Source organism: Gracilinanus agilis, chromosome 5 (assembly GCF_016433145.1).
Source record: "Gracilinanus agilis isolate LMUSP501 chromosome 5, AgileGrace, whole genome shotgun sequence".
In the NCBI taxonomy this organism is placed as follows: Eukaryota; Metazoa; Chordata; class Mammalia; order Didelphimorphia; family Didelphidae; genus Gracilinanus; species Gracilinanus agilis.
This window is the reverse complement of record NC_058134.1, coordinates 253996998-254019582: the sequence shown is the minus strand read 5'-3', so window position 1 is coordinate 254019582 and position 22585 is coordinate 253996998. Positions and strand designations below refer to the sequence as shown.

The 22585-nt window shown below is 35.6% G+C and overlaps 1 protein-coding gene across 1 annotated transcript in view; it reads left to right on the top strand.

Annotated features, from left to right (window-relative positions):
• The window catches only part of PTPRQ (protein tyrosine phosphatase receptor type Q), a 354830-nt gene that overhangs the window by 32721 nt on the left and 299524 nt on the right, over positions 1–22585 (top strand). Inside the window, exons 12-17 of the mRNA XM_044679179.1 lie at positions 1376–1636; positions 7173–7303; positions 7474–7603; positions 9873–10023; positions 11615–11721; positions 13016–13113. Of these exons, the coding sequence (XP_044535114.1) occupies positions 1376–1636; positions 7173–7303; positions 7474–7603; positions 9873–10023; positions 11615–11721; positions 13016–13113 (878 nt within the window). The remainder of the gene's footprint in view (positions 1–1375; positions 1637–7172; positions 7304–7473; positions 7604–9872; positions 10024–11614; positions 11722–13015; positions 13114–22585) is intronic.

Genomic DNA, 22585 nt, shown 5'->3' with positions numbered 1-22585 from the left:
TATATGACTGAGCAAAAAATACCACTTAACTTCTCAGCTCCCAAGGCATTTTTGGTTACCTGGAATAAAGAATAGTTGCCATACAATTTTCTCAATTGGAGTTCTTGGTACCACTGAAACCATAATTCCTGTCATAAAGGAGAGAGAAAGAAGGAAGGAAGGAAGCAATAAAGGAAATAAAGAAAAGGAAGGATTCCTGTCAAAAAGAAAGCAAGAAAGAAATAAAGGGAGGTCCTTAGACAGAAAGGATTAAGAAAGGATGAAAGGAAGAATAGAGGGAGAAAGGAAGGGAAGAAAGGAAACAAAGGAAGAAAGAAAAAAACAAAGGAAGAAAGGAAAGAAAGAAAGAAAAAGAAAGAAACAAAGGAAGGAAGGAAGAAACAAAGAAACAAGGAAAGAAACAAAGAAAGATAGAAGTGCAGGCTATCGTATAAAATACAGAGAGAGTTAGGAAATGGATCTGTCATTTCATTCATATAGAGAACTTTTTCTACCACTGAGAATTGTCACCTTCTCTTCAACTTACAGTCTCAGAGGATATCCTAAACAATTGGGAAATTACTTGCTTATGATCACACAGCAGTATATATCAGAGGCATTTCTTCCTGAGTTCTAAACCAACTATCATTTCAATATGTCACATTGCTTCTCATAAAAAATAGAATGTTTAAGAAACAAACCTTAATTCAATTAATTATTATTAATATGTAATAATTTCTTGAATAATCTTAGTATTAGTCATACCAGCTTGAGATAAAGGATCTGGGATTTTATAAATGTATATTCTTTTTAAAGAAAAATTATCTTTTAGATGCTTTTTAAATTACTGGGATTTGGGGGGAAAATGGAAATTGCCATCAGCTACATATATAAATATATATATGTAAATATGTATCTCAGAGAAATGCTGTTTGGATTAATTAAATGCTCATAGACTCAGAGAATTTGAAGAAAATTCAGCAGCAATCTGGTCTGAACTATTCATGAAGTAATTTTCAGAACAACACATCCAATAAGTGGTTACCAGATTCTGCTTGAATGAAAACCATAGACAGAAAGGAAACCTACAGCCTTTCAAGGCAGCCCACCAACTTTGGGATAGATTTGGATGATGGGGAGTTTTTCCTGGTAATAGGCTTAACTTTGCCTCTTTATGAGTTCTCCCATTTTTCCTGATCCTGTCCTCTGTAGCCAAATAGAAAAAAAACAATCCCTTCCCTCCTCCATTTGGATAGAACTTCAAAAAGTTGCTAACTTTTTTCATGGATATTCATCATTAAAAAAAAAATTCTTGGACTATCTCTACTGAACAACTGTGCTTTTGTAAGTGGAAAAACTCACTGAAAACATACTTTGCTTTTTGTTTATTTTTCAGAACCCAAACCAGTTCAGATTATTATCCCGTATGAATTTCATAGTACCTCTGTGATTTTATTCGTTCAAATGCCTGACATTGGTGTGTTTGATGGCGTACATATTGTAACGAATCGAGGTCCCAACATAACGGTGCCTTTAAAGACCAACAACAAAATTACAATTGAAAATCTGACCCCAGGCACAGAATATAATTTCTTTGTATCTACAATCAGCGGAGACAGACTGAGCTCTATATATCATGTACCAGCAGTAAAAACTTGTAAGTAATCCAAGGTAGAGACTGAACTTTCATTTCTGTTCTTGCATTAGGTGGTTATATTTTTTCTAATACAATTACCTGGCACTTCCTCATATATAGTCTCTATGAATACAGGTTGTTTACAAATATAAATAAAATATGTGTGAATAATTTTAATTCATGTGTGTGAATTAAGCATATCTGACCACTGAGAATAAATTTGGGTTGCCTGTCACTTCCATGTATAATGGCATACACCCTTAGGGTAAGCTCTTGGCTAAAGTGTAAAAAATGTAAAATAGTTTTTCAGCGGTGCCTCATTTTTATCAAATTATTCCCCTATCTCAGGGTTCTAGTCTTGGGACACCGAATGTCCTCTTGGTGTTCCTTTGTCCTTCTAGGTACTGTACAGGTGCCCTTCTGAGTAGCACCTAATCCTCCGGACCTTTTCCTAACCTCTCTCCTCATTAAACTTATCCAACTGGCATTGCATTCCCGTAGTGCCTTGCTGATAAATAATTCAGGCTAAGGTGTTAAGGGTTTTATGAGTTGCCAGTTTTAGATAACATATTTCCTTTTCAACATGGGTCTTAATTGTGGTAACAAAAAGCAAGGCTGAAATGATACCATTTAGTTGATGCCAACTGTGACATCCATGATCCACAGAACCTTGCCTGTCTATTCTTTTAGTCAGAAAGAGCTAAGAAATTAATGTTTGTCTCAGTGTTAATTAAATGCTTAACATTTGCTATTGAGAAAACCAAGTTTATTTTAAAGCACTGTTGTGCTTTTTATTTTTAAAAACTCTTTCTTATCTCATTCCTCAGAATCAATACTGTGTATTGATTCCAAGGCAGTAGAGAGATTAGGGGGCAGTTGAGGTTAAGTGACTTTCCCAGATTCACACAGCTAGGAGGTATCTGAAGCCATATTTGAACTCAGAACCTCCCATCTCTAAACTTGACTCTCAAATCACTGAGTCATCTAGCTATCCCCCTTAAGCATTCCTATATTACATTTTTATTTTAAATGAGTAGAGTCATGTCTATCCATATTTTTGTATTAAATTTTGGTTGAGGATAGTTGTACATGGTTTATTTTTGTCTTTCCTTATCTCTGCTAATGTTTTTATTCTAAAAAATTTTAAATTCAATAATTAGATGACATGGTCCTATGGTCATCAATTAGTTTTTAAAAGGAATTAGAGGTCCTTTCTAGTCCAATTCTCTTTTTACCATTACTACTACTACTACTACTACTACTACTACTACTACTACTACTACTACTACTACTACTACTACTACTACTAACTAGATTTCTATAGTAATTTAAGGTTTGTGAAGAGTTTATAAATGTCATTTTATTTTATCCTGACAACCCTAGGAAGTAGGTGCTTTCATTATCATCATTTTACAGATGAAAAGTTTGAGACAAATAGAGGTCAAGTGACTTGTCATGGGTCATACAGTTTGAAAACATGTGAGGCAGAATTTGAACTCGTATTACTGACTCAACTTTTAGCACTCTATCTACTGTGATTCCTGCCTGCCTTATGAGAACAAGGATCAGGGAGAAGAAATAATTGGCCCTAATTTGTACAGGTAGTAAATGTCAAAGATTTGAGTCTAAGTCCACTGACTCTAATGCCAGTCTTCTTTCTTCCATGTTTTAAAAACCAATCATGATTTAAGATTTTTTAAAAAGTTATTATAATTCTTCTAATTAATTTTTCTGTTAATTTTTCCTCCTACTTCTAAGCCTTCATTTTTTTATTCTTGCCATTTACTTCATCCTCTCTGACAAACCACAATCCTACCCTCTTTAAAAGTTTTACTCAAACTTGATGCTTCTGTAATTTGTTCTTAGACCCACTATTTCTTTATAATTATGTCATTTAGTATCTGATTACTTAAAATTATTACTTTAAGAGCTCTTTGTTGAATATATTTTTATTACACTGTGATCAGTAAATATGTTTACTATTTTTTGCTTTTCTACATTTTTGGTAATTTCCTTATGTCCCAATATATGGTTAATTTTTTCCACATGTGGGTGACATTTATATATGTTACTTTCTATTCACATTACCAGAGACATAGTGTATGTCATCTCTAATTTTTCTAAAGTACTAAAGTACTTAGCTTTCTTCTTGTTTATCTTCAGGTTAGATTTGTCTAGTTCTGAAAAAGGTATGTTAGTTATTCCATTATAATAGTTTTAATATTTATTTCTCTCTGTGTGTTTCTCTTGACACTTATATTTCTATCACCCAGTGTGTATTCAGTTCTTGTCATTTCATTCCCCCTCTCTCTGCCCCCCCCATCAGACCATACTTAATTTTACCAGATAACCTGTGATCTTTTATTATATATCACTATCTTTTGCCTTTTGGATTATTATTATTGTGAGATAGTTGTTATGTCTTTTGTAATCTATATTGTGGTTCTTTGACATTTGAATTCCTTTTTGGCTTCTTGGAGTATTTTTTTCATTTTACCTAGAAACTCTGTATTTTGACTTTGATGCTCTTAGGAATTTTTATTTTGGGCTTTCTTTCTAACTACTTGTTGGCTTCTTTCTCATTTCATATTTCCCTCTGGTTCTAAGAATTCTAGGCAATTTTCATTTATACCTTTTTTAAATATTGGGCTCAATTCTTTTTTTATGATCACAGATTTTGGAGTTTTATAATCCTTATATTGTCTCTCCATAGCCTGTTTTCCAGGTCAGCTGTTTCTGGTATTATATTTTTAATTTTTTTTAATTTTAATTTTTTGTTTCATTTTGATATTTCCTTTTATATATTATTCGAAACATTCTGGATTTTAGGGCATTAGGTTCTTGAGTGAGGTGTATGACCCTCTGTTTTAAAGTATCAGTTTTCATTGACATTCTTTCTTCCTCACCTATTCAGATCTGACTTTTCCTTTCTTCCATGGACTCCTGAAGGAAATTTTTTGCTCTGAAGTTTTCCCTGGCCTATAAGGTGCTATTTATTGTTTAATCCCTCTGTGTGAGGGTGCATATTGTCAACTGTGGTATTTCCTCATTTAGGATATTTCCTTGATTTGCTCATGGGTGGGTAGGGTTAATGCTAAGCTAGAGTCAGACTGATTTACTGAATATTGGGGAGCAGGGGCTCATGGGTCCCAAGTTGGCCGATCCTTTAAGACCTAGGATCTTATCAGGGGTTGTCTCCTTACTAGTCTCTGCCTTGAGCTAGGTTTGGTTTCTCCCATGATGGGTTTCCACCTTAGGCTTGAGGGGCTGCTTAGGCTGGATTTTGTCTAAGACCTTTCTTCTTCAGAGCTCTTGAGACCTGCTGGGACCTGTCTGAAACAGCTCTTTCAGTCTGTCCATGGCTGAGTTTGGGTTTACCTCAGACTATATTCCTGGGAATGTGGCATTGGACTTACCCAGAATGCCCAGATGCTGCTCTTTCCTAGGTTGTGTTCTGGCTGCCAGTCACTTTGTGCCCCTAACTGGCTGTGGCACAGATTGCCACACTGGATCTGCCAGACAAGAACGCCCTTAAATTGTCTTCTTGCAGCAATGGGTATGTAGCCTAGAGCTGAGGGAGCTCAGGTAGGATGCAATGTGACCACCCTGAAGGTATCAAGAGTAGCTGCCTGACATCCACCATTTGTGAGTCCTTGTAAGGGTGCTGAATTGTCCTGCTTGCTAGAACATTGGATCTTCCCTAGTCCGTTGGCTCAGAATTGACAGTCTGTCCAAAATTTTAATCAGCAGCTACTAAAAGATAATATATTTATTTTTATGTGCTTAAATGCTTCTTATGTGCATATAGTGTCTGCCTTTAGATGAAAAAAAATTTTTTTTTGCAGGCAGGGTGCTTTCTTGATTTCATCTTTTCAATCTTTCCGTAACATTTGCTACTGTGCTATAATAGGTTATTGGAGGGTCAGTGAAGGTGAAGCATACAGATAACTATGGTTTCACTTCAAAAGAGGAATACAGTTGTGACCTTAAAAACTGCTGTTTTTTAATTTTGCTTAATTTTGTCTTGTTTTTTCATTCATTCATTCAGTAAGCATTTACTAAGCATCTGCTATGTGCTAGGCAATGGGCTAAGGGCTGCAGATACAAAAAGAAGCAAAAAACGGTTCTTGCCTTCAAGGAGCTTACAACCTAATGGGTGAGAGAACATGCAAACAAATATTACAGAGCAAGCTATAAACAGGATAAATAGAAAATAAATAACAGAACGAAGGAAGTAGAATTAAAAATGGGCATATGACTTGCTAATGTCTTATAGGTTCACCAAAATAAGTGCTTATTGAATTATTGAATAGTCTTCATTATTGAAGAGGGCAGTTTTGAAATTAAGAAGATAAAAGTTCAAGGATCTAGAAAATAAAGTCTGTTAGAAAATCTGAGACTTCTTAGTCTAGGTACTAAAGGACTGAACTTGAAATTAGAATGTCCTGGTTTGGAACCATGCCTTAGGAATGCACTACATGTATAACTTTGAAACACATTACCCAAAAGATTTTAAAGTAAAGTCATTTTGTCCCTCTGACCTTCAATTTTCTTCTTCATCTGTGAAGAATCTAATCCATAAGGTTCTTGGAAAGATCAGGAGAAAATGTATCTATGTGATATGTAGAAGAGTGGAAATAGGTAGGAAGACTGAAGCTCAAGAACCACCTCAGACACTTGCTAATTTGAAGTCATTTAACTTCTCTTGGTTTTTATTTTCTTAATTATAAAATTAGGAGATTAGACTCAATGACCTCTGAGGTCCTGTCCAGCCTTAAATCTATGATCTCATATAAATTTAGGGAAATAACTTCATCTATGGAAAGGGCACTGGTTTGAGATGTGAAGACCAAATCCTAGTTCTGCCACTTATACCTGAGTGACCTTGAGGAACTCTCAACCTTCCTATGCCTGCTTCCTCATCCATGAAAAGATGAAGTTGAATCAATGGTCCCTACAATCTCTTCCAAATCTGTCTACATAAGGCATGTCAAAAGTCTTCATCTTATTCCCACTGAGACTTTTGGAAAATGTATTAAATCTGGTGATTAATATAATTTATTAATTGTTGTTAGTGAAAGGTTGTGGATTCTTGTAACTTTTTAAAATTTAATTTGGCATCTTTTGCAATGTGAGCTTCAACCATGACAATGTGGCAAACCTTTGTCCATTGTAGTGATTATTCATCAGTATCCAAATGCTGATTTTGCTGCAACCAAAAAAAAAGTTATCTACCTCTGCCAGTATTTCAAAGCAATACTTACTCTTATAACTCAATTATGATTTTATTATTAATTATTACTATAATGGAAAAATAATATTATAATTGTATAATTACGTTTGTATGATGTTATATGTTTATTATATATGTAATATGTAATATATAATATTTAAATTTTTATATTTTATTATATAAAATAATTATAATTTTATAATATATTTTTCCGTTGTCCATTTGTGCACACTTTTCTTTGCATTCCTTGGATGGGAAGGTCAAAATAAAGCAAATCATTTGAAAATCTGTAATGACTTACTCTATTTTTGTATGCTTTGGTAGGTCTGGAAGTTCCATTAAACATTCGTGAAGGTAGAGTTACAGATACTTCCATTCAAATTCTTTGGGACCGAGTTGATGGAAATTTTCAGCATTATGAGATTACATGCACAAACTGTGCGGATGCTGTCATGGTATGTTATAAAATACTCTTGCTAGAATGAAAGCCTGATTTCATACATAAGCCCCTACTAATAGACACTTCTATTAAATGGTGGGAGAACTAAGTGAACTTCTGGCTTGTGTCCTATTTTGAAATGCTTTTCTACATGAATACCCCGAATTTTCTCTTTGGCAACAATAGGTCCAAAAAGTAACACAAGAAAATGCAATATTCTCCAACTTGGCTCCAGCTACAATCTACAACTTTTCCATTAGAACTGAAAAAGAAGGATTTAAAGATAGCACTCCAAGAGTAAAAGAAATTCAGACTGGTATGGCTTATGCTTTTACATTTTGGTCTTGACATTGGTGATCATTTAAAAAAATATTTTTCATTCTTTTAGAGGAATATGTTATGGTAAGCAGGGTATACAATTTGATTATTAGTTATCTTCATTGGCAGAGTTTCCCCTCTGCAAATATAGTTATAGTTACACTGTGTGAATTTGAAGATATATAATATAAGATATATATATATATATATATATGTATATATATATATATATATAATTTGAAGAATTATATAACTTGGGGCAACTGGGAGACTCAGTGGATTGAGAGCCAGGTCTAGAGACAGGACATCCTAGGTTCAAATCTGTCCTCAGGCATTACCTAGCTTTGTGATCCTGGACAAGTCACTTAACTCTCATTGCCTAGCCCTTACTGCTCTTCCATCTTAGAACCAACATAGTATTGGTTCTAAGATGGAAGGAAAGGGTTAAAAAATTATATTGTTTGATATTAAGAGTTATCAACTGTCTGGGACTTGGCCAGTGCCTCCATTTATTAGTAAATTCTTTTGGTGTCACTTGTATGATCAAATGGAGTGCCAGTTCCTCATTTTAGGAAATAACTCTAGTGGCAGGCATTAATTTGGTCACTGGTAGTGATGGCAGCGGGAAAGGATGGCCATGAAATGAAAAACAATGGTTGTATGAGGTATGTGTTAGGACACATATAAATTTCTGACCTTTCCTGTTTCATGATTACACATCTTTTCTCTTTCAATGGTATTGTTTTGATCTGAATATTTTAGAAATTCTAAGTTACAAGAGAGTGTTAGGAATCCAATATCTTGCAAATCATTTCCGAAGTTTTCAGGTTTTTTTTCTGACTGTTAAACTCATCTTATAGTTTTAGAATCAGGATTTCTAAGAATTTCCTTTTTTCCTGATGATATGAAGTACTTTAAAAATCATTAAAAGGCTGAGAAATCACATACAATTTCAAAGTCATTTTCTCCCTGAGGAGGAGAGAACTTCTAAGAAGTTCAGATTGTAATTAACTTTGCCACTGGTCAACTCTGTCAGTGTTCCTTAGTTAATAGGATTACAAATCTCAAAGATTAAAGAATGTTTCTAATGGTGGCAGATCAAAACCAAGTAAGGTTATCTCCCTCCCACATTTAAGATTAAAAATGAGGGCAGAGAAAAGTTTCATAGTTCATTGGAGTCAGGAGGATTTGGGTTCAAGCCCTGCTTCTGACACACTAACTATGGAAACTTGAATGAGTTACCTAACCTCTCAGTTCTCTGGGTAATTGTAAAGGGGCTCTTAACCAGAAATAATGTTTTTCTGTATAAATTTCAAGAGATTTCCTGAACCTGGATGAGAAAAAAATGTTTCATTACTTTTACTACTCTGTGATTTCCTTTGCAATTCTATATATTTTCTTTTATTCATTCAAAGACACTATTCTGTAAAAAAAAAAGTCTATAATTTTCACCATAAGGTCAAAGGATTTTATGACATGAAAAGGTTAAGAATCCTTACTTAACTATGATCTGAATTGGCAGAGCAAATTTTCTCACTGAGATTTCCTTGAACTATTGAAATTAGAGATCCAGAAGACGATTTCCAAACCAAATGAAGACAAAATTGTGGAAATAATTGGCAGTTGTTTAAAGAATATTTTATCTACTTTAGATCGAAATGGATTTTCCTCCCTCTCTCTTTTCCACCCTCCCTCCCTCCTTTTTTTCCTTCCTTCTTCTCGTCCTTCCTTCCTTCCTCTCTTTAGCCTTCCTTTTTCTTTCTTCCCTTACCTTCTGTCTTAGAACTGATACTAAATATCTCCTATAGCATTATATAAATATTAGCCATTATTATCCCCCTATGTATGAATATTCCTTCACTTACAAAAAAAACCAAACAACGAACCTTTACCTTCCATCTTAGAACCAATGAGGTGTATTGGTTTGAGGGTATAAGAGTGGTAAAGCTAGGTAGTTGGGGTTAAGTGGCTTGCCCAGGATCACACAGATAGAAAAGACTCTGAGGTCAGATTTGAACTCAGTTCCTCCTGATTCCAGACCTTGTTCTTTATCCACTGATCCACCTAACTGCCCCCCTTTTTGCTTGCTTTCTTTTTCCTTTCTGTTATTAATAACATACCCATGCTGTTAAACAGAACAACATTTTGGGAGTTTGGGACAAAAACAATTTCAGCACAGATTTCGAGCTTCCTATAACCCCAGAACTATATATAAAGAAACAAAATATGTTGCTCTTGTTTTAAAGTGTTCCTTTTCTTATTAACAGCACCCAGTGCCGTTGAGTACATGAATCACAGCAGGGACTCAACTTCAATAACAGTAACCTGGATTCCAGCTAAAAGTATACTAGATGGATATATTATATCAATAGCCAGTGAGGGCTTCATGAAGGAAGAAATGTTGTATTCTATGGAGAGGTATGAAGGGATTAAAATATCAATTACATACAGTGTAGCATTCGCATTTCCTATTCTATGGTTAGTGATTTTTAAGGATTTTTAGACTTGGTCTCATTATCTTGCCCTGGCACTACTCATGGGACAAGTTCTACTTTGATGACTCAGGAGCCTTGACCTGCTTCATTTCCAATCTATGCCATTTCATCCTTCAGGAAATCAATCTGGTTCCCCACTTCCCCTCACCCCAGCCTCTGATCCCAAGGGCTCACCATATGAATACCATATTTAGTGCAGAAAACTGAATGGCATAGCCCATTGAAATGCAGAATGCCCGAATTCCAGAGATCCCACCACCTCAGCCTTCTACTAGTGGAGAGTGTGTACCACCATGTTTGATTCTGAGTAGCAAATTTCAGTAACTTGAATACTGCAAGGACAGGATTTCATCAAAATGGGTATTCCTTTTACAGAGGCAGATTGCAATTTCCTATATATCCCAATAGATAAACTTTGTGTGTTGCTGGGATTAAAAAAAAAAATCCTAAAATCAACCAAATGCCGATCAAGTCTTTGGTGTTGACTTTGGATGAGAAGCAAAGCAATCTGTTGTCTGATGCAGAATGAATATTATGAGACTATAGCTGTAGAACTGGAAGTGACTTTAGAGATTATTTAGGACAACCCCCCTATTTTTCTGATGAAAAAACAGGAACAGAGAAATTAAGTCATTTCTCCAGAATCATACATACATGTGGCAGAATTTTTAGCAGAGCTTTTGAGAATTCAACCCACAAGTTTTTTTCTAATATTTTTTTTATTTTTTATATATTTTTAAACCCTTAACTTCTGTGTATTAGTTCCTTGGTGGAAGAGTGGTAAGGGTAGGCAATGGGGGTCAAGTGACTTGCCCAGGGTCACACAGCTGGGAAGTGTCTGAGGCCAGATTTGAACCTAGGACCTCCTGTCTCTAGACCTGACTCTCAATCCACTGAGCTACCCAGCTGCCCCCAGCAACCCACAAGTTTTAAGAAAAGATTTTAACCAGTGTACTTTTAGGGAAGTGACACATTGTGAATAAATAACCAAGTGACTTTTCATAATAAATTAATTTCATGAATCTTCTGATCTGAATGACCTTGAAACATATATCAACTTTAGTCAGATTTCTCTGTAAATAAATAAATAAATTGTTATTTATTTATATATAAATATAATCAATAATTTTATTATCTATAAATTTAATTAATATGTTTAATTTAAAAAGTAATAGGGGCAGCTGGGTGGCTCAATAGATTGAGAGCCAGGCCTAGAGATGGGAGGTCCTAGGTTCAAATCTGGCCTCAGACACTTCCTAGCTATGTGACCTTGAGCAAGTCACTTGACCCCCATTACCTAGCCCTTACCACTCCTCTGCCTTGTAGCCAATACACAGTATTGACTCCAAGACAGAAGGTAAGGGTTTAAAAAAGTAACAATAAAATTAAAATTCACCGTGTCAAATAACCATGGCCACATGAGAAGGAAACTTTTAATGAAATACACAAAAGTAAGATATTCCAATTGTTTCTGATTCATATATTTTAAAATACACATTTTTTTTTATGTTTAGGATGTTCAAGTTTAATGGCCTTGCCCCAGGGACTGACTTTTTAATCAGTATTGTGACTACCAATGGACTAAAGAAGAGCCAGCCTACTATCCTCAGAGCTAGTACTTGTAAGTTCATTTACATGTAACTTTTCATAGATATAGCAGGAACATGGATGTATTTAAAGAGAGCATTTTATCTAAAACCATTGATAGTGAAACATATTATATGTATATAATATATACATATTATATATATATATATAGAGAGAGAGAGAGAGAGAGAAAGAGAGAGAGAGGTATCTCATCTACATTATGTACACTTTCTCCATCACAGTTTTGATATATCATGGTGCCCTGGCATAAAAAACTAAATGGGAATTTTTTGGGAAGATAGAGACAACATGGGAAGGTCAAAAAATGACATAGAAAAGTTCAGAAACTTAAAAATGTATAAAATATATGCATGGTATTGTATAATATCAACATACTTTGTCTTTTGATGCCATAAAAATACATAGTTTCTTTTTTTAAGTTAAAATAAATAAAAGTTAAAGTTTTCAAAAACCATGAGAAAGCTAACAGTAGATACCCAAAGGTTAGAAGTGTTAATTGATCTACATATAGCCTATGATCAGATACTTAGCCCAAATTTTACAATAAGGTATCATTAATACCCCAAAAAAGAAATACAGATTTTTCTGGTATGAAGGGAGAGTAAAATTTTTTTTTGTGGATTTTCCAGATTGTGGGGGCACCTTCCCCCCTAAATCCCATGATGTGGAAGGGATATCTGTAGTTATGGTAAAATATAAAGTTATATTTCACTAATATTTAGGGTGCAAATATCAATGTGTAAAAGAAAAAAATGGATTGTTAACTCATAAATGATTTTTTTCAGTATCTTTATATTGTATCTTTATCTCTATCCATCCATTTCTATCTGTCTATCTATTTCCTGATGCAATTTACCTTCTTCTGATCTTTTGGGTATCAATAAATTCACATATAATGTCCCTTCCAGTCCCTTTTATACTTTTAGGTTATAAAAATAGTCTTGAAGCTGGATCTAGAAACCAAGCTTCTGGGTATTTGAGAAAAAAATTGGACAATTACAAAGAAGAAATCTAAAACTCAGATCCACATCAGAAACAAAGAGGAAACACCCATTGAACCAGAAAGAATAGGCAGAATATTTTCTTGTATGGCAACTTTGGCTCATTTAAATCTTTTTTGACTTTTCCTTTCTTTGGTCTTATTAAGCATCTCTTCCCAGTCTAATATCACAATGAGAAGCTTTTACAGGCATAGTTTTTGGTGAGTGCACAGTTTTGTTTTAGATTATCCAATTTTTAGTCCAATGAGGAAAATATGGCAATTTTGACAATATCCAAATATTAATGGTTTCATATGATTATTCTAGTTCCAGATCCTCCTTCAGACTTTCAGATTTTTGGAGAGGAAGAGAACACCGTATATTTGTCCTGGAAACTTCCACAAGGAGGCTTTGACAAATTTCAGGTAAAAAAAAGTTTCTATGAAATTTCTTACATTATTCTTGCATTACATAGTTCTTACATTAATACAAATTAATTCTCCAAAAAAAACTTCAAAGAAAAAATTTCCAAAATCTTGGGATAGGTAGCTGTCAATATGACCAATAAACTAATTAATTAATTATACACACACACAAACATATTTGTGTGTGTGTATATATATATATATGTATATGTTTGTGTGTGTGTGTGTTTCATTAGTGTTGGGATAGCCAATTAAGGAACTTCCTCTACCAATACACATCTATTCCTTTTCTGCAATCTCTATTCCAAGAGAGTTTCCTGAGAGTACTTAGAGGTTAAGTTATTTGCTCTGAGTCACAAGGTCAGTACAGAGAGCAGGTAGCACTTGAACCCTTCTAACTCTGAGATCACTTCTCTATTCTCATATATATTCTCTATCTCATATATATGAAAACAATAAATGAAACTTGCAAAAGTTAAATGTTAGTTAATTCCCATTTGGATATGTATGTGCCTGGATAAACATATATGTACACATGCATATATACACACACATATAAAATACACATATGTGTACAGACAATGCATAGACACATAATGCATACTCCTTATTCTCCCTCCTGTACTCTGCAATCCTATCCCTCGCACATAAGGCGTCTTCCATCTTTATACTTTGTATTGACTGCCTCCGGTGCCTAAAATAAGCTCTTTCCTTATTTCCACTTGATAGAATTCTTATTTTCTTTCAAAACAGAGCTCAAACATTACTTTCTACTTTTGTATACTTATATGTACTCTTTTTCTCTTTCTATTTATTTTCATACTCCTACATATGTACTTGTCTTTTCTGTTAAAATGTGAACTCTTTGAGATTAGTTATTTTCATTCTTTGTCATTCTCATTGTCTGCTTAATACTTTTAAAAATGTATGCATGTATGAGTGGAGGATTTAAAGTGGAGGATTAGTATGGGGAACTCCTGGTGTGGAAATTCCCTTTGCTAATATAAATGACATTGTATATGTGATTTAATAAATAAATCCTAGGGATCTACCTAAGAAACAATATCTAGGTTAACTGTATTGTTAAAAAGGTTATGCAGCTAGTAAATAGCAGAGGTAGAACTTGAACCCAGGACTACCAGACACTTAAGTTCAGTATTCTATCCACTATTCTCTGCTGCCTTCACAAAGAAAGGTATAGCCAGGGACAAATTATTACAAAGGTAACCTTCAGGTATCTACCTCTGGGACAACATGGACTTTTTGAATTTTTCTAGTCAAAGAGTAGGGATATGGAAAGGAAATATTGGTGTGACCTCTGCAATAACTACCTAGAGGACTGGCAACTCCAAATTTGCTTGCATTGCTTGGTGGAAGCTCTTATCAAAAATATCTTTATGAAGACTGAAATCCTCTCTGAATAGCATTACCCAGAATTGGAATTTCCAAAGGAATCTGGATCCCATTATTTTTTTTTAGATATTCTAAAAAAAATTTTATTTCTATTCTTCCTTCTTCCAAAAAGATTAGAGATCACATGAAAAATCAGAAAGAAACTAACACAGGAGATTTAAAGATAGTCAAGTCTTTTCCTAAAACATCTCCCAAAATGCTTGATCTGAGCCATTAAAAACTAACACATCTGGAGCAGCTGGGTAGCTCCGTGGATTGAGAGTCAGGCCTAGAGATGGGAGGTCCTAGGTTCAAATACAGCCTCAGACACTTCCCAGCTGTGTGACCCTGGGCAAGTCACTTGACCCTCATTGCCTACCCTTACCACTCTTCCACCAAGGAGCCAATACACAGTATTGACTCCAAGACTGAAGGTAAGGGTTTAAAAACAAACAAATAAATAAAGTGAAAGATGGCTTTCTCAAGACAATCAGCAAAACAACAACAACAACAACAACAACAACAACAACAACAATAATAATAATAATAATAATAATAATAATAATAAAAACCTAACACATCTCCCCATGCTACTAACCCCATCTTTCAGTCCCATCCATCTAAGTGGTAACCAGGAAAAACTTCCCATGAATCCTACATCCATGCTTCCTCATAGAGAGTGGTCTAGGGGTCAGGTGTAGGAATTATATCTCTTCCTGCCCGGGGTATTTCTTTACATACTGTGTCTCTCAAATATCACCTTTTAAGCAAGTCCTTGGCAGGTACCTGATCAGTGAGTTCATGATCAAGTTCTCTAACAAGGGCTTCTAGTATGAGGGTTCTGTCATGTGTGTATTGAATGTCCACAGTGAGGGGTACAAGATTTTCTTCCAATTGGCTTATGAAACTATTTATTTGTATTAAATCCCCCCTTTTTATTTTTTTTAAAACCCTTACCTTCCATCTTAGAGTCAATACTGTGTATTGGCTTCAAGGCAGAAGAGTGGTAAAGGTATGCAATGGGGGTCAAGTGACTTGCCCAGGGTCACAAAGCTGGGAAATATCTGAAGCCAGATTTGAACCTATGACCTCCCACCTGTAGGCCTGGCTCTCAATCTACTGAGCTACCCAGCTGCCCCCCCCCAAAAATCCTCCCTTTTAACATTCCACGTGTGTCATATTGGGCAGAGTAGTAACATTTGCCCTTGTTCTTCAAAGCTCCCTTATTTCCTATATCTAATTACTTGCTATAGCCTTTTTTTCTTTCTTTGGTAGGGTGAGTGATATTCTTGCTTCCATTCCTTGTTTTCCACTCACCACAGTTTATTTTTTTGGATTAACATTTGCACCTCTATTAAACTTAGCATGTTTGAAACGGAACCCATCTTCTTCTCTTGTAAGCTGGCCACTTATTCAAATTTTGCAACTTTTTGAAGGCACCATCATTCTCCCACTCTCCAAGGATCTTAACTTTGGTGTAATCAGTGATTCCTCCCCCCACCCCCATTCTCCCATACCCATTCATTGAAAAGTTCTATTGATTCTACCTCTACAACTCATCCATGATATTTCCTTTATCTGCTCACGTGGTGATCACCCATGTTTTGTTCTTCACTTCCCATCTTGCCTAGGGTTAGACTATTATAATATTTTTCTCAATTAGCCCTTTCTCTGTTGTTCTCCATGCCATCCCGCCTAATTAGAGGTTCTCAAATCTATACTCCAAACAAATATCAAATTAATATTTCTAAAATATAACTTGACTTTGCCATTCTCCTAAGGGGAGTTTTTGCCTCTAGGATCAAACACATACTTTTCAGCCTGGTATGTGGGACCCTCTAAAACCAAGTGTCGGACTATCTTTCCAACCTTCCTTCATGCCCTCTGTCTGTCTCATAGCATCCATTACAAGCAACCTGGTCCATTCGGAGTTCCCTGGCCTTGATATTCTAGTTTCTTTTTCTATGCATTAATATAAAGCAGCCCTATGTGTGAAGTGAATTGCCTTCTTCTCCTTGCCTGTTAGAATCTTCCTTTTCTTCATGCCTCATTTCAAGTTTTCCTTTCTTCACAAAACTTTCCCTGATGTTAGCACATGCCAGTGGATAGAAAGTTGGGTTCCAAGTCAGAATACCTTGAGTTCAAGTCCTGCCTTTGATATTCATTGGCTCACTTACCCTGAGTCAATACTAACCTATTAGTTCTCCTAGAAAACTTGCTAAGATGAAAATTTACAGTACAGTTGCTCATGGGCATAGTTAGGAGTTTCCTTAAAGGGGCTTCCTACACTGATAAAAAAAACTCAGGACTGGGGAAATGAGAATGAGCACAACCTCTCTGAGCCAGTTCTCATCATCTGTGACCATATGTGCTATTTCACAGTGTAGTTGCAAGATAGCAGGTGAGTAAATGCTCTGCAAACCCTGATCTAGTTATCATCTCCCCAGCTGGTAATGTTTTCATTCATCTGAAATTCCCTTGTGCAGGCAGAAGTAGAATGTGTTAGCAAACCCTTTAGCATGAATCCCCTTGGGTAAGTAACTTGTATGTCTGTACATGTAGACACGCATACATAGTGTGTTATCTGCAGTGGGTGTATACACACACACACACACACACACACACACACACTCAGGATTATAGTCACATGTGGAAACAGCATCCCAACTGGTCGAGGAAACAGAATTTCTCATTTGTAACAAGATGGACTTTTTTATATTTAAAGGAAACCTTGACTAAGTCTTACCTAGAAGAAAACTAGGTGCTTGTGGACAGTAATAATTATGGCTCTGAACAGCATTTTACAAATGTGTGTATATATATATATATATATATATTTATTTATACATGTATATATACAGGATTTGACTATATACATACACACAAGCATGTTCTGTATACATATATATACAGGTATTGGTATATATTATAAAATATAGTGTTCTTTGTATATATATGTATATACACATGTGTATGTGTTTATATATGATACAGAAAGAGAAAGAGAAAAAGAGACATAAGGAGGCAGAGAAAGAGAGAGAAGAGACAGAGCCAGAGACAGAGAGAGAAAAAGAAGGAGGGGGGAGGGAGGAAAGGATGGAGGGAGACAGAGAGACAGAGAGACAGAGAAAGAAGGAAGGAGAGAGAGAGACAGAGAGAGAGAGAGAGACAGACAGACAGACAGACAGAGACAGACAGAGAAAGAGGGAGAGAAATGGGGAGGAAGGGAAGGAGGAAGAGAGAGACAGAGGCAGAGAGACAAAGAGAGGGGGGAAGGAGGAAGAGACTAAGACAGAAAGAGACAGAGAGAGAAGGAGAGACAGAGACAGAGAGACAGAGAAACAGAGAGAGAGGGAGGGTGGGAGGGAGAGAGAGAGAAAAAAGAGAAAGATTTAAGGTCCAGTGGGGAATTTTTTCCAGAAATCCTTCCAGCTAGTTGACCAGCATGGGAAACCAAGACCAAAGGATCTTAATGAGAGTGCACAGTCACAATGCTACTTCTCCAGCCCTCATCATTTATGAAGCTTTCTCCCCATGATTCTTATTTACTCGAAGGCTTTTTTTCTCCCTAGGTGTTGTCTTCCTCTTCATTATAGGGGTTCAGAACCTCTGCCTCTCTATTTCCACTCCTGCTCAAGAGTTATGCCTGTTCTCTCTTTAAGAGCAAAACTTCTATATTAGAGTCTTGATCTGTGCCAGAGTATAAAACATATTAGCCTGAGTAGAGTCGTTAAAATGGAATAGTGATTTCTTTTTTAGACTTCTTAAAAATATTCATTTTTATGATGGACTTCAACATTAAAATATAGTGACTTTTTTATGGACATTATGGATTATAATAAGATCATCAAACATGAAACTACAGACCTCTACTATCTATATACAGCTTGCTTTTATTTTTTAGCATATAATAAAATTGACCTGCTGCTTTCAAAGCTATCCTATTTGTCTATACTTCTTTCTGGCCTTCCTTCTGTTCTCTAAATAAAAAAAAAGATAATGGAACCAAGATTTCAATAGAAGGCAGAAACAACATTTTTATTCTAATCTCTTAGTAGCTAGGAAAGGATAAATCACTTATCTCTCAGCATCTATGTGACTCTCTTTTTCTCTCTCTCCCCTTTCCCTCACTCTTCAGGTGGAAGAGAAATAGCAGGTCATCCTCTGACTTAGGCTAAGGAGCAGGGTTTTGAGCACAGCTCACTTTAATGAGCAGGGAAAAAAGCAATTGGTCCTCCCATCCTGTCTTTCCCATACTTTATCATCTCTTGGCAGAGCCTAGCTGGGTCCTTCAGCCCTAATTACAATCACCTGCAACAGCAGCCTTCAAGGTTCTCAGGGGAGCTGCAGTAAATTCTAGTTGAATTGTCTTCACAGGGCCCCAGAAAATATCAATATAAGCCTCTTGGGTTCATTTGCACCATATTCTACCACCTCAAGTGATAATGTCTGTGCAGGATTTAAAATGCTGCCCAGATTGTCACACCTATATTCTAAGGCAGAGATTTAAATAGCTCCTCCAGACTTCTGGGATGTTTTGTTGCCCTGGCCTTTGTTATCTCTTCTGGAGATTCTCACGGGCTTGGAGAGAGCCCACAGAGCCAAATATCTGCTGGTGATACATAGATAATTTTTTTAACAAGAGAGATTTTCTAGAAATAAGCAGTCCTCCATTTTGCTGAGCCCTGCAGGTGGAGAGTACCAAAGTCAATTGGCATTTACCAGCAGGAACGAGCTGGCAAATGAATTGAACACTACATGTTTATATAAGCAATTCACAGAAGTGACTAGTAGAGTGCTGGCTTTCCTGCTAAAAAGTCAACAGTAAGGACAGAAAGTTCAAATGAATAGACATCACTTTCATAGAATCACGTGTGTGGAACAGATGTAATCAAGTCTGGGTACTGACAGGGATGCCAGCTCATATTTTTAGAGTCTTTAAGAAGTCAGAGTGACTCTGGAAAATGGACTCTGCATTTCATTGTGATTCCATCTCATTTCACTTTCATGGGAATTGGTGTTTAAAGGGACCACTGAATATGCATGGCAAGAGGTGGATATAATTTTATTAGCCTCATGATAAAGGAAAGAGTGGAAAGGAGAGATACTCAAATCAGTCAATCAGTAAACTCTTAATAAGTACCTACTAGGTGCCAAGGACTACTAGAAGCCGGGCATAGGAAGATAAAAAGGAAACAAAGTTTGACCTTAAGGAGCTCTGAATATAGTGAGGGAAAACAATATATACATACACACATGAAAGACAGCACATATCCACACTGACATGGCATTCCAAAAGTTCTTTAAGCCTTAAACTGCACTAAAACTTTAGAATTTTATTTTTATGTGTATATATATATACACATATATATACATACACACATATAGATAAGTCTCCATAAATATATACATGTATTGATACATCTCTCTGTATACATACATTCTGATTTAACTATCTCTCTATATATGTTTTTTGTACATGTCTTTTTCCTTATGATCTCTTTGGGGTATAAACCCAGCAGTGGTATGGCTGGATCAAAGGGCAGGGAGACTTTTATTTTATTTTATTTTATTATATTTTATTTTTTTAACCCTTAACTTCTCTGTATTGGCTCCTTGGTGGAAGAGCAGTAAGACTGGGCAATGGGGGTCAAGTGACTTGTCCAGGGTCACACAGCTGGGAAGTGTCTGAGACTGGATTTGAACCTAGGACCTCCAGTCTCTAGACCTGGCTCTCCATCCACTGAGCTACCCAGCTGTCCCTGCAGGGAGTCTTTTAAAGCCCTTTGAGCATAGTTCCAAATTGCCATCCAGAATGGTTGGATCAATTCACAACTCCACCAGCGATGCATTAATATCCCTATTTTGCCACATCCCCTCCAGCATTCATTACTTTCCTTTTCTGTCAGGTTTGCCAATCTGGTGATACCTCAGAGTTGTTTTGATTTGCATTTTTCTAATTATTCGAGATTTAGAACACTTTTTCATGTGCTTATTGATAGTTTTGATTTCTTTATCTGAAAATTGTCTATTCATGTCTCTTGCCCATTTATCAATTGGGGAATGCCTTGATTTTTTTTATACAATTGGTTTAACTCCTTGTATTTTTGAGTAATTAGACCCCTGTCAGAGTTTTTTGTTATAAAGATTTTTTCACAATTTGTTGTTTCCCTTCTGATTTTGGCTACATTGTTTTTTTTTTTTGTACAAAAGCTTTTTAGTTTGATATATTCAAAATCATTTATTTTACATTTTGTAATTTTCTCTAACTCTTGCTTGGTTTTAAAATCTTTCCTTTCCCAGAGATCTGACAAGTAAACAAACTATTCTATGTTCACTTAACTTATTTATAGTTTCCCTCTTTATATTCAAGTCATCCACCTATTCTGAATTTATCTTGGTGTATGGTGTGAGATGTTGATCTAAACCTAATCTCTCCCATAATGTTTTCCAAATTTCCCAGCAGTTTTTGTCAAATAGTGGATTTTTGTCCCAAAAGTTGGGCTCTTGGGGTTTATCATACACTGTCTTGCTGGTGTCACTTACCCCAAGTCTATTCCACTGATCCTCCCTTCTGTCTCTTAGCCAGTACCATATTGTTTTGATGACCGCTGCTTTATAGTACAGTTTAATATCTGGTACTGCTAGGCCCCCTTCCTTCACATTTTTTTCATTATTTCCCTTGATATTCTTGACCTTTTGTTATTCCAGATGAACTTTGTTATAGTTTTTCCTAATTCAGTAAAAAAGTTTTTTGGTAGTTTGATAGGTATGGCGCTAAATAGGTAAATTAATTTGGGTAGAATGGTCATTTTTAGTATGTTAGCTCATCCTACCCATGAGCAATCAATATTTTTCCAATTGTTTAGATCTAGTTTTAATTGTTTGGAAAGTGTTTTGTAGTTGTTTTTGTATAATTCCTGTGTTTGTTTTGGTAGATAGATTCCTAAGTATTTTACATTGTCTAGGGTGATTTTAAATGGTGTTTCTTTTTCTACCTCTTGCTGCTGTGATGTGTTGGAAATGTATAGAAATGCTGATGATTTATGTGCATTTATTTTGTATCCTGCAACTTTGCTAAAGTTGTCGATTATTTCTACAAGCTTTTTAGTTGATTCTTTAGGATTTTTTAAGTAGACCATCATATCATCTGCAAAGAGTGATAGCTTAGTCTCCTCATTGCCTATTTTGATACCTTCAATTTCTTTTTCTTCTCTAATTGCTACTGCTAGTGTTTCTAGTACAATGTTGAATAATAGAGGTGAACCATTCTTGCATTCCTGGTATAAATCCCACCTGATCATTGTGGTTGATCCTCTTGATCACTTGTTGGAGTCTCTTTGCTAATATTCTATTTAAATTTTTTGCATATATTTTCATTAGGGAGCAGTGAACTGAGCCTAGAGGTGAAGAGGAAATGCATTTCAGGCATGGTATATTGCTACTGCAGAAACAGAGATAGGAGATGAAGTTCCGTGGGTAAAGAACAGAGTAAAAACCATTTTGTCCAGAATGCAAAGTAAGAGAAGAGGATTATCATGTAATAGGCAGCTAAGTGGCAGAGTGGATAGAGGTCCAGATATAGAATCAGAAAGATCTGAGTTTGAATTAATTATCTCTAGTTGCGCACCCTTGGCCAAATCATTAATCTCTACCTGCCTCAGTTTCTTCAACTATAAAATTAGGATAATAATAGCAACTTCGTCCCAGAGTTATATTGCTCAAATGAGATGATACAAAATAATTTTGTGCAATGCCTGGCAAATAAAAGTAGACACTCTAAAGATGCATATTTTTCTTTCTCTTCCCTGATAGAACTATAAAAAATAGATATGACTAGATTGTGAAAGGTTTTAGAATGTCAGAAATTTGTATTTCATAGCTCAGATAATAGGACACCACTGGAATTTATTATGTAGAACAGTGATGTGGTTAGAACTAAGTTTTAGGAAAATGAATTTGGTAGCTATGTGAAGGATGAAATGGAGGAAGGAGAGTTTTGAGTCAGAGACCAAGGAAGAGGCTAAGAGATAGTGAATATAAATGATGATTTTAAATGGAGAGAATATGGAGGAGAGAT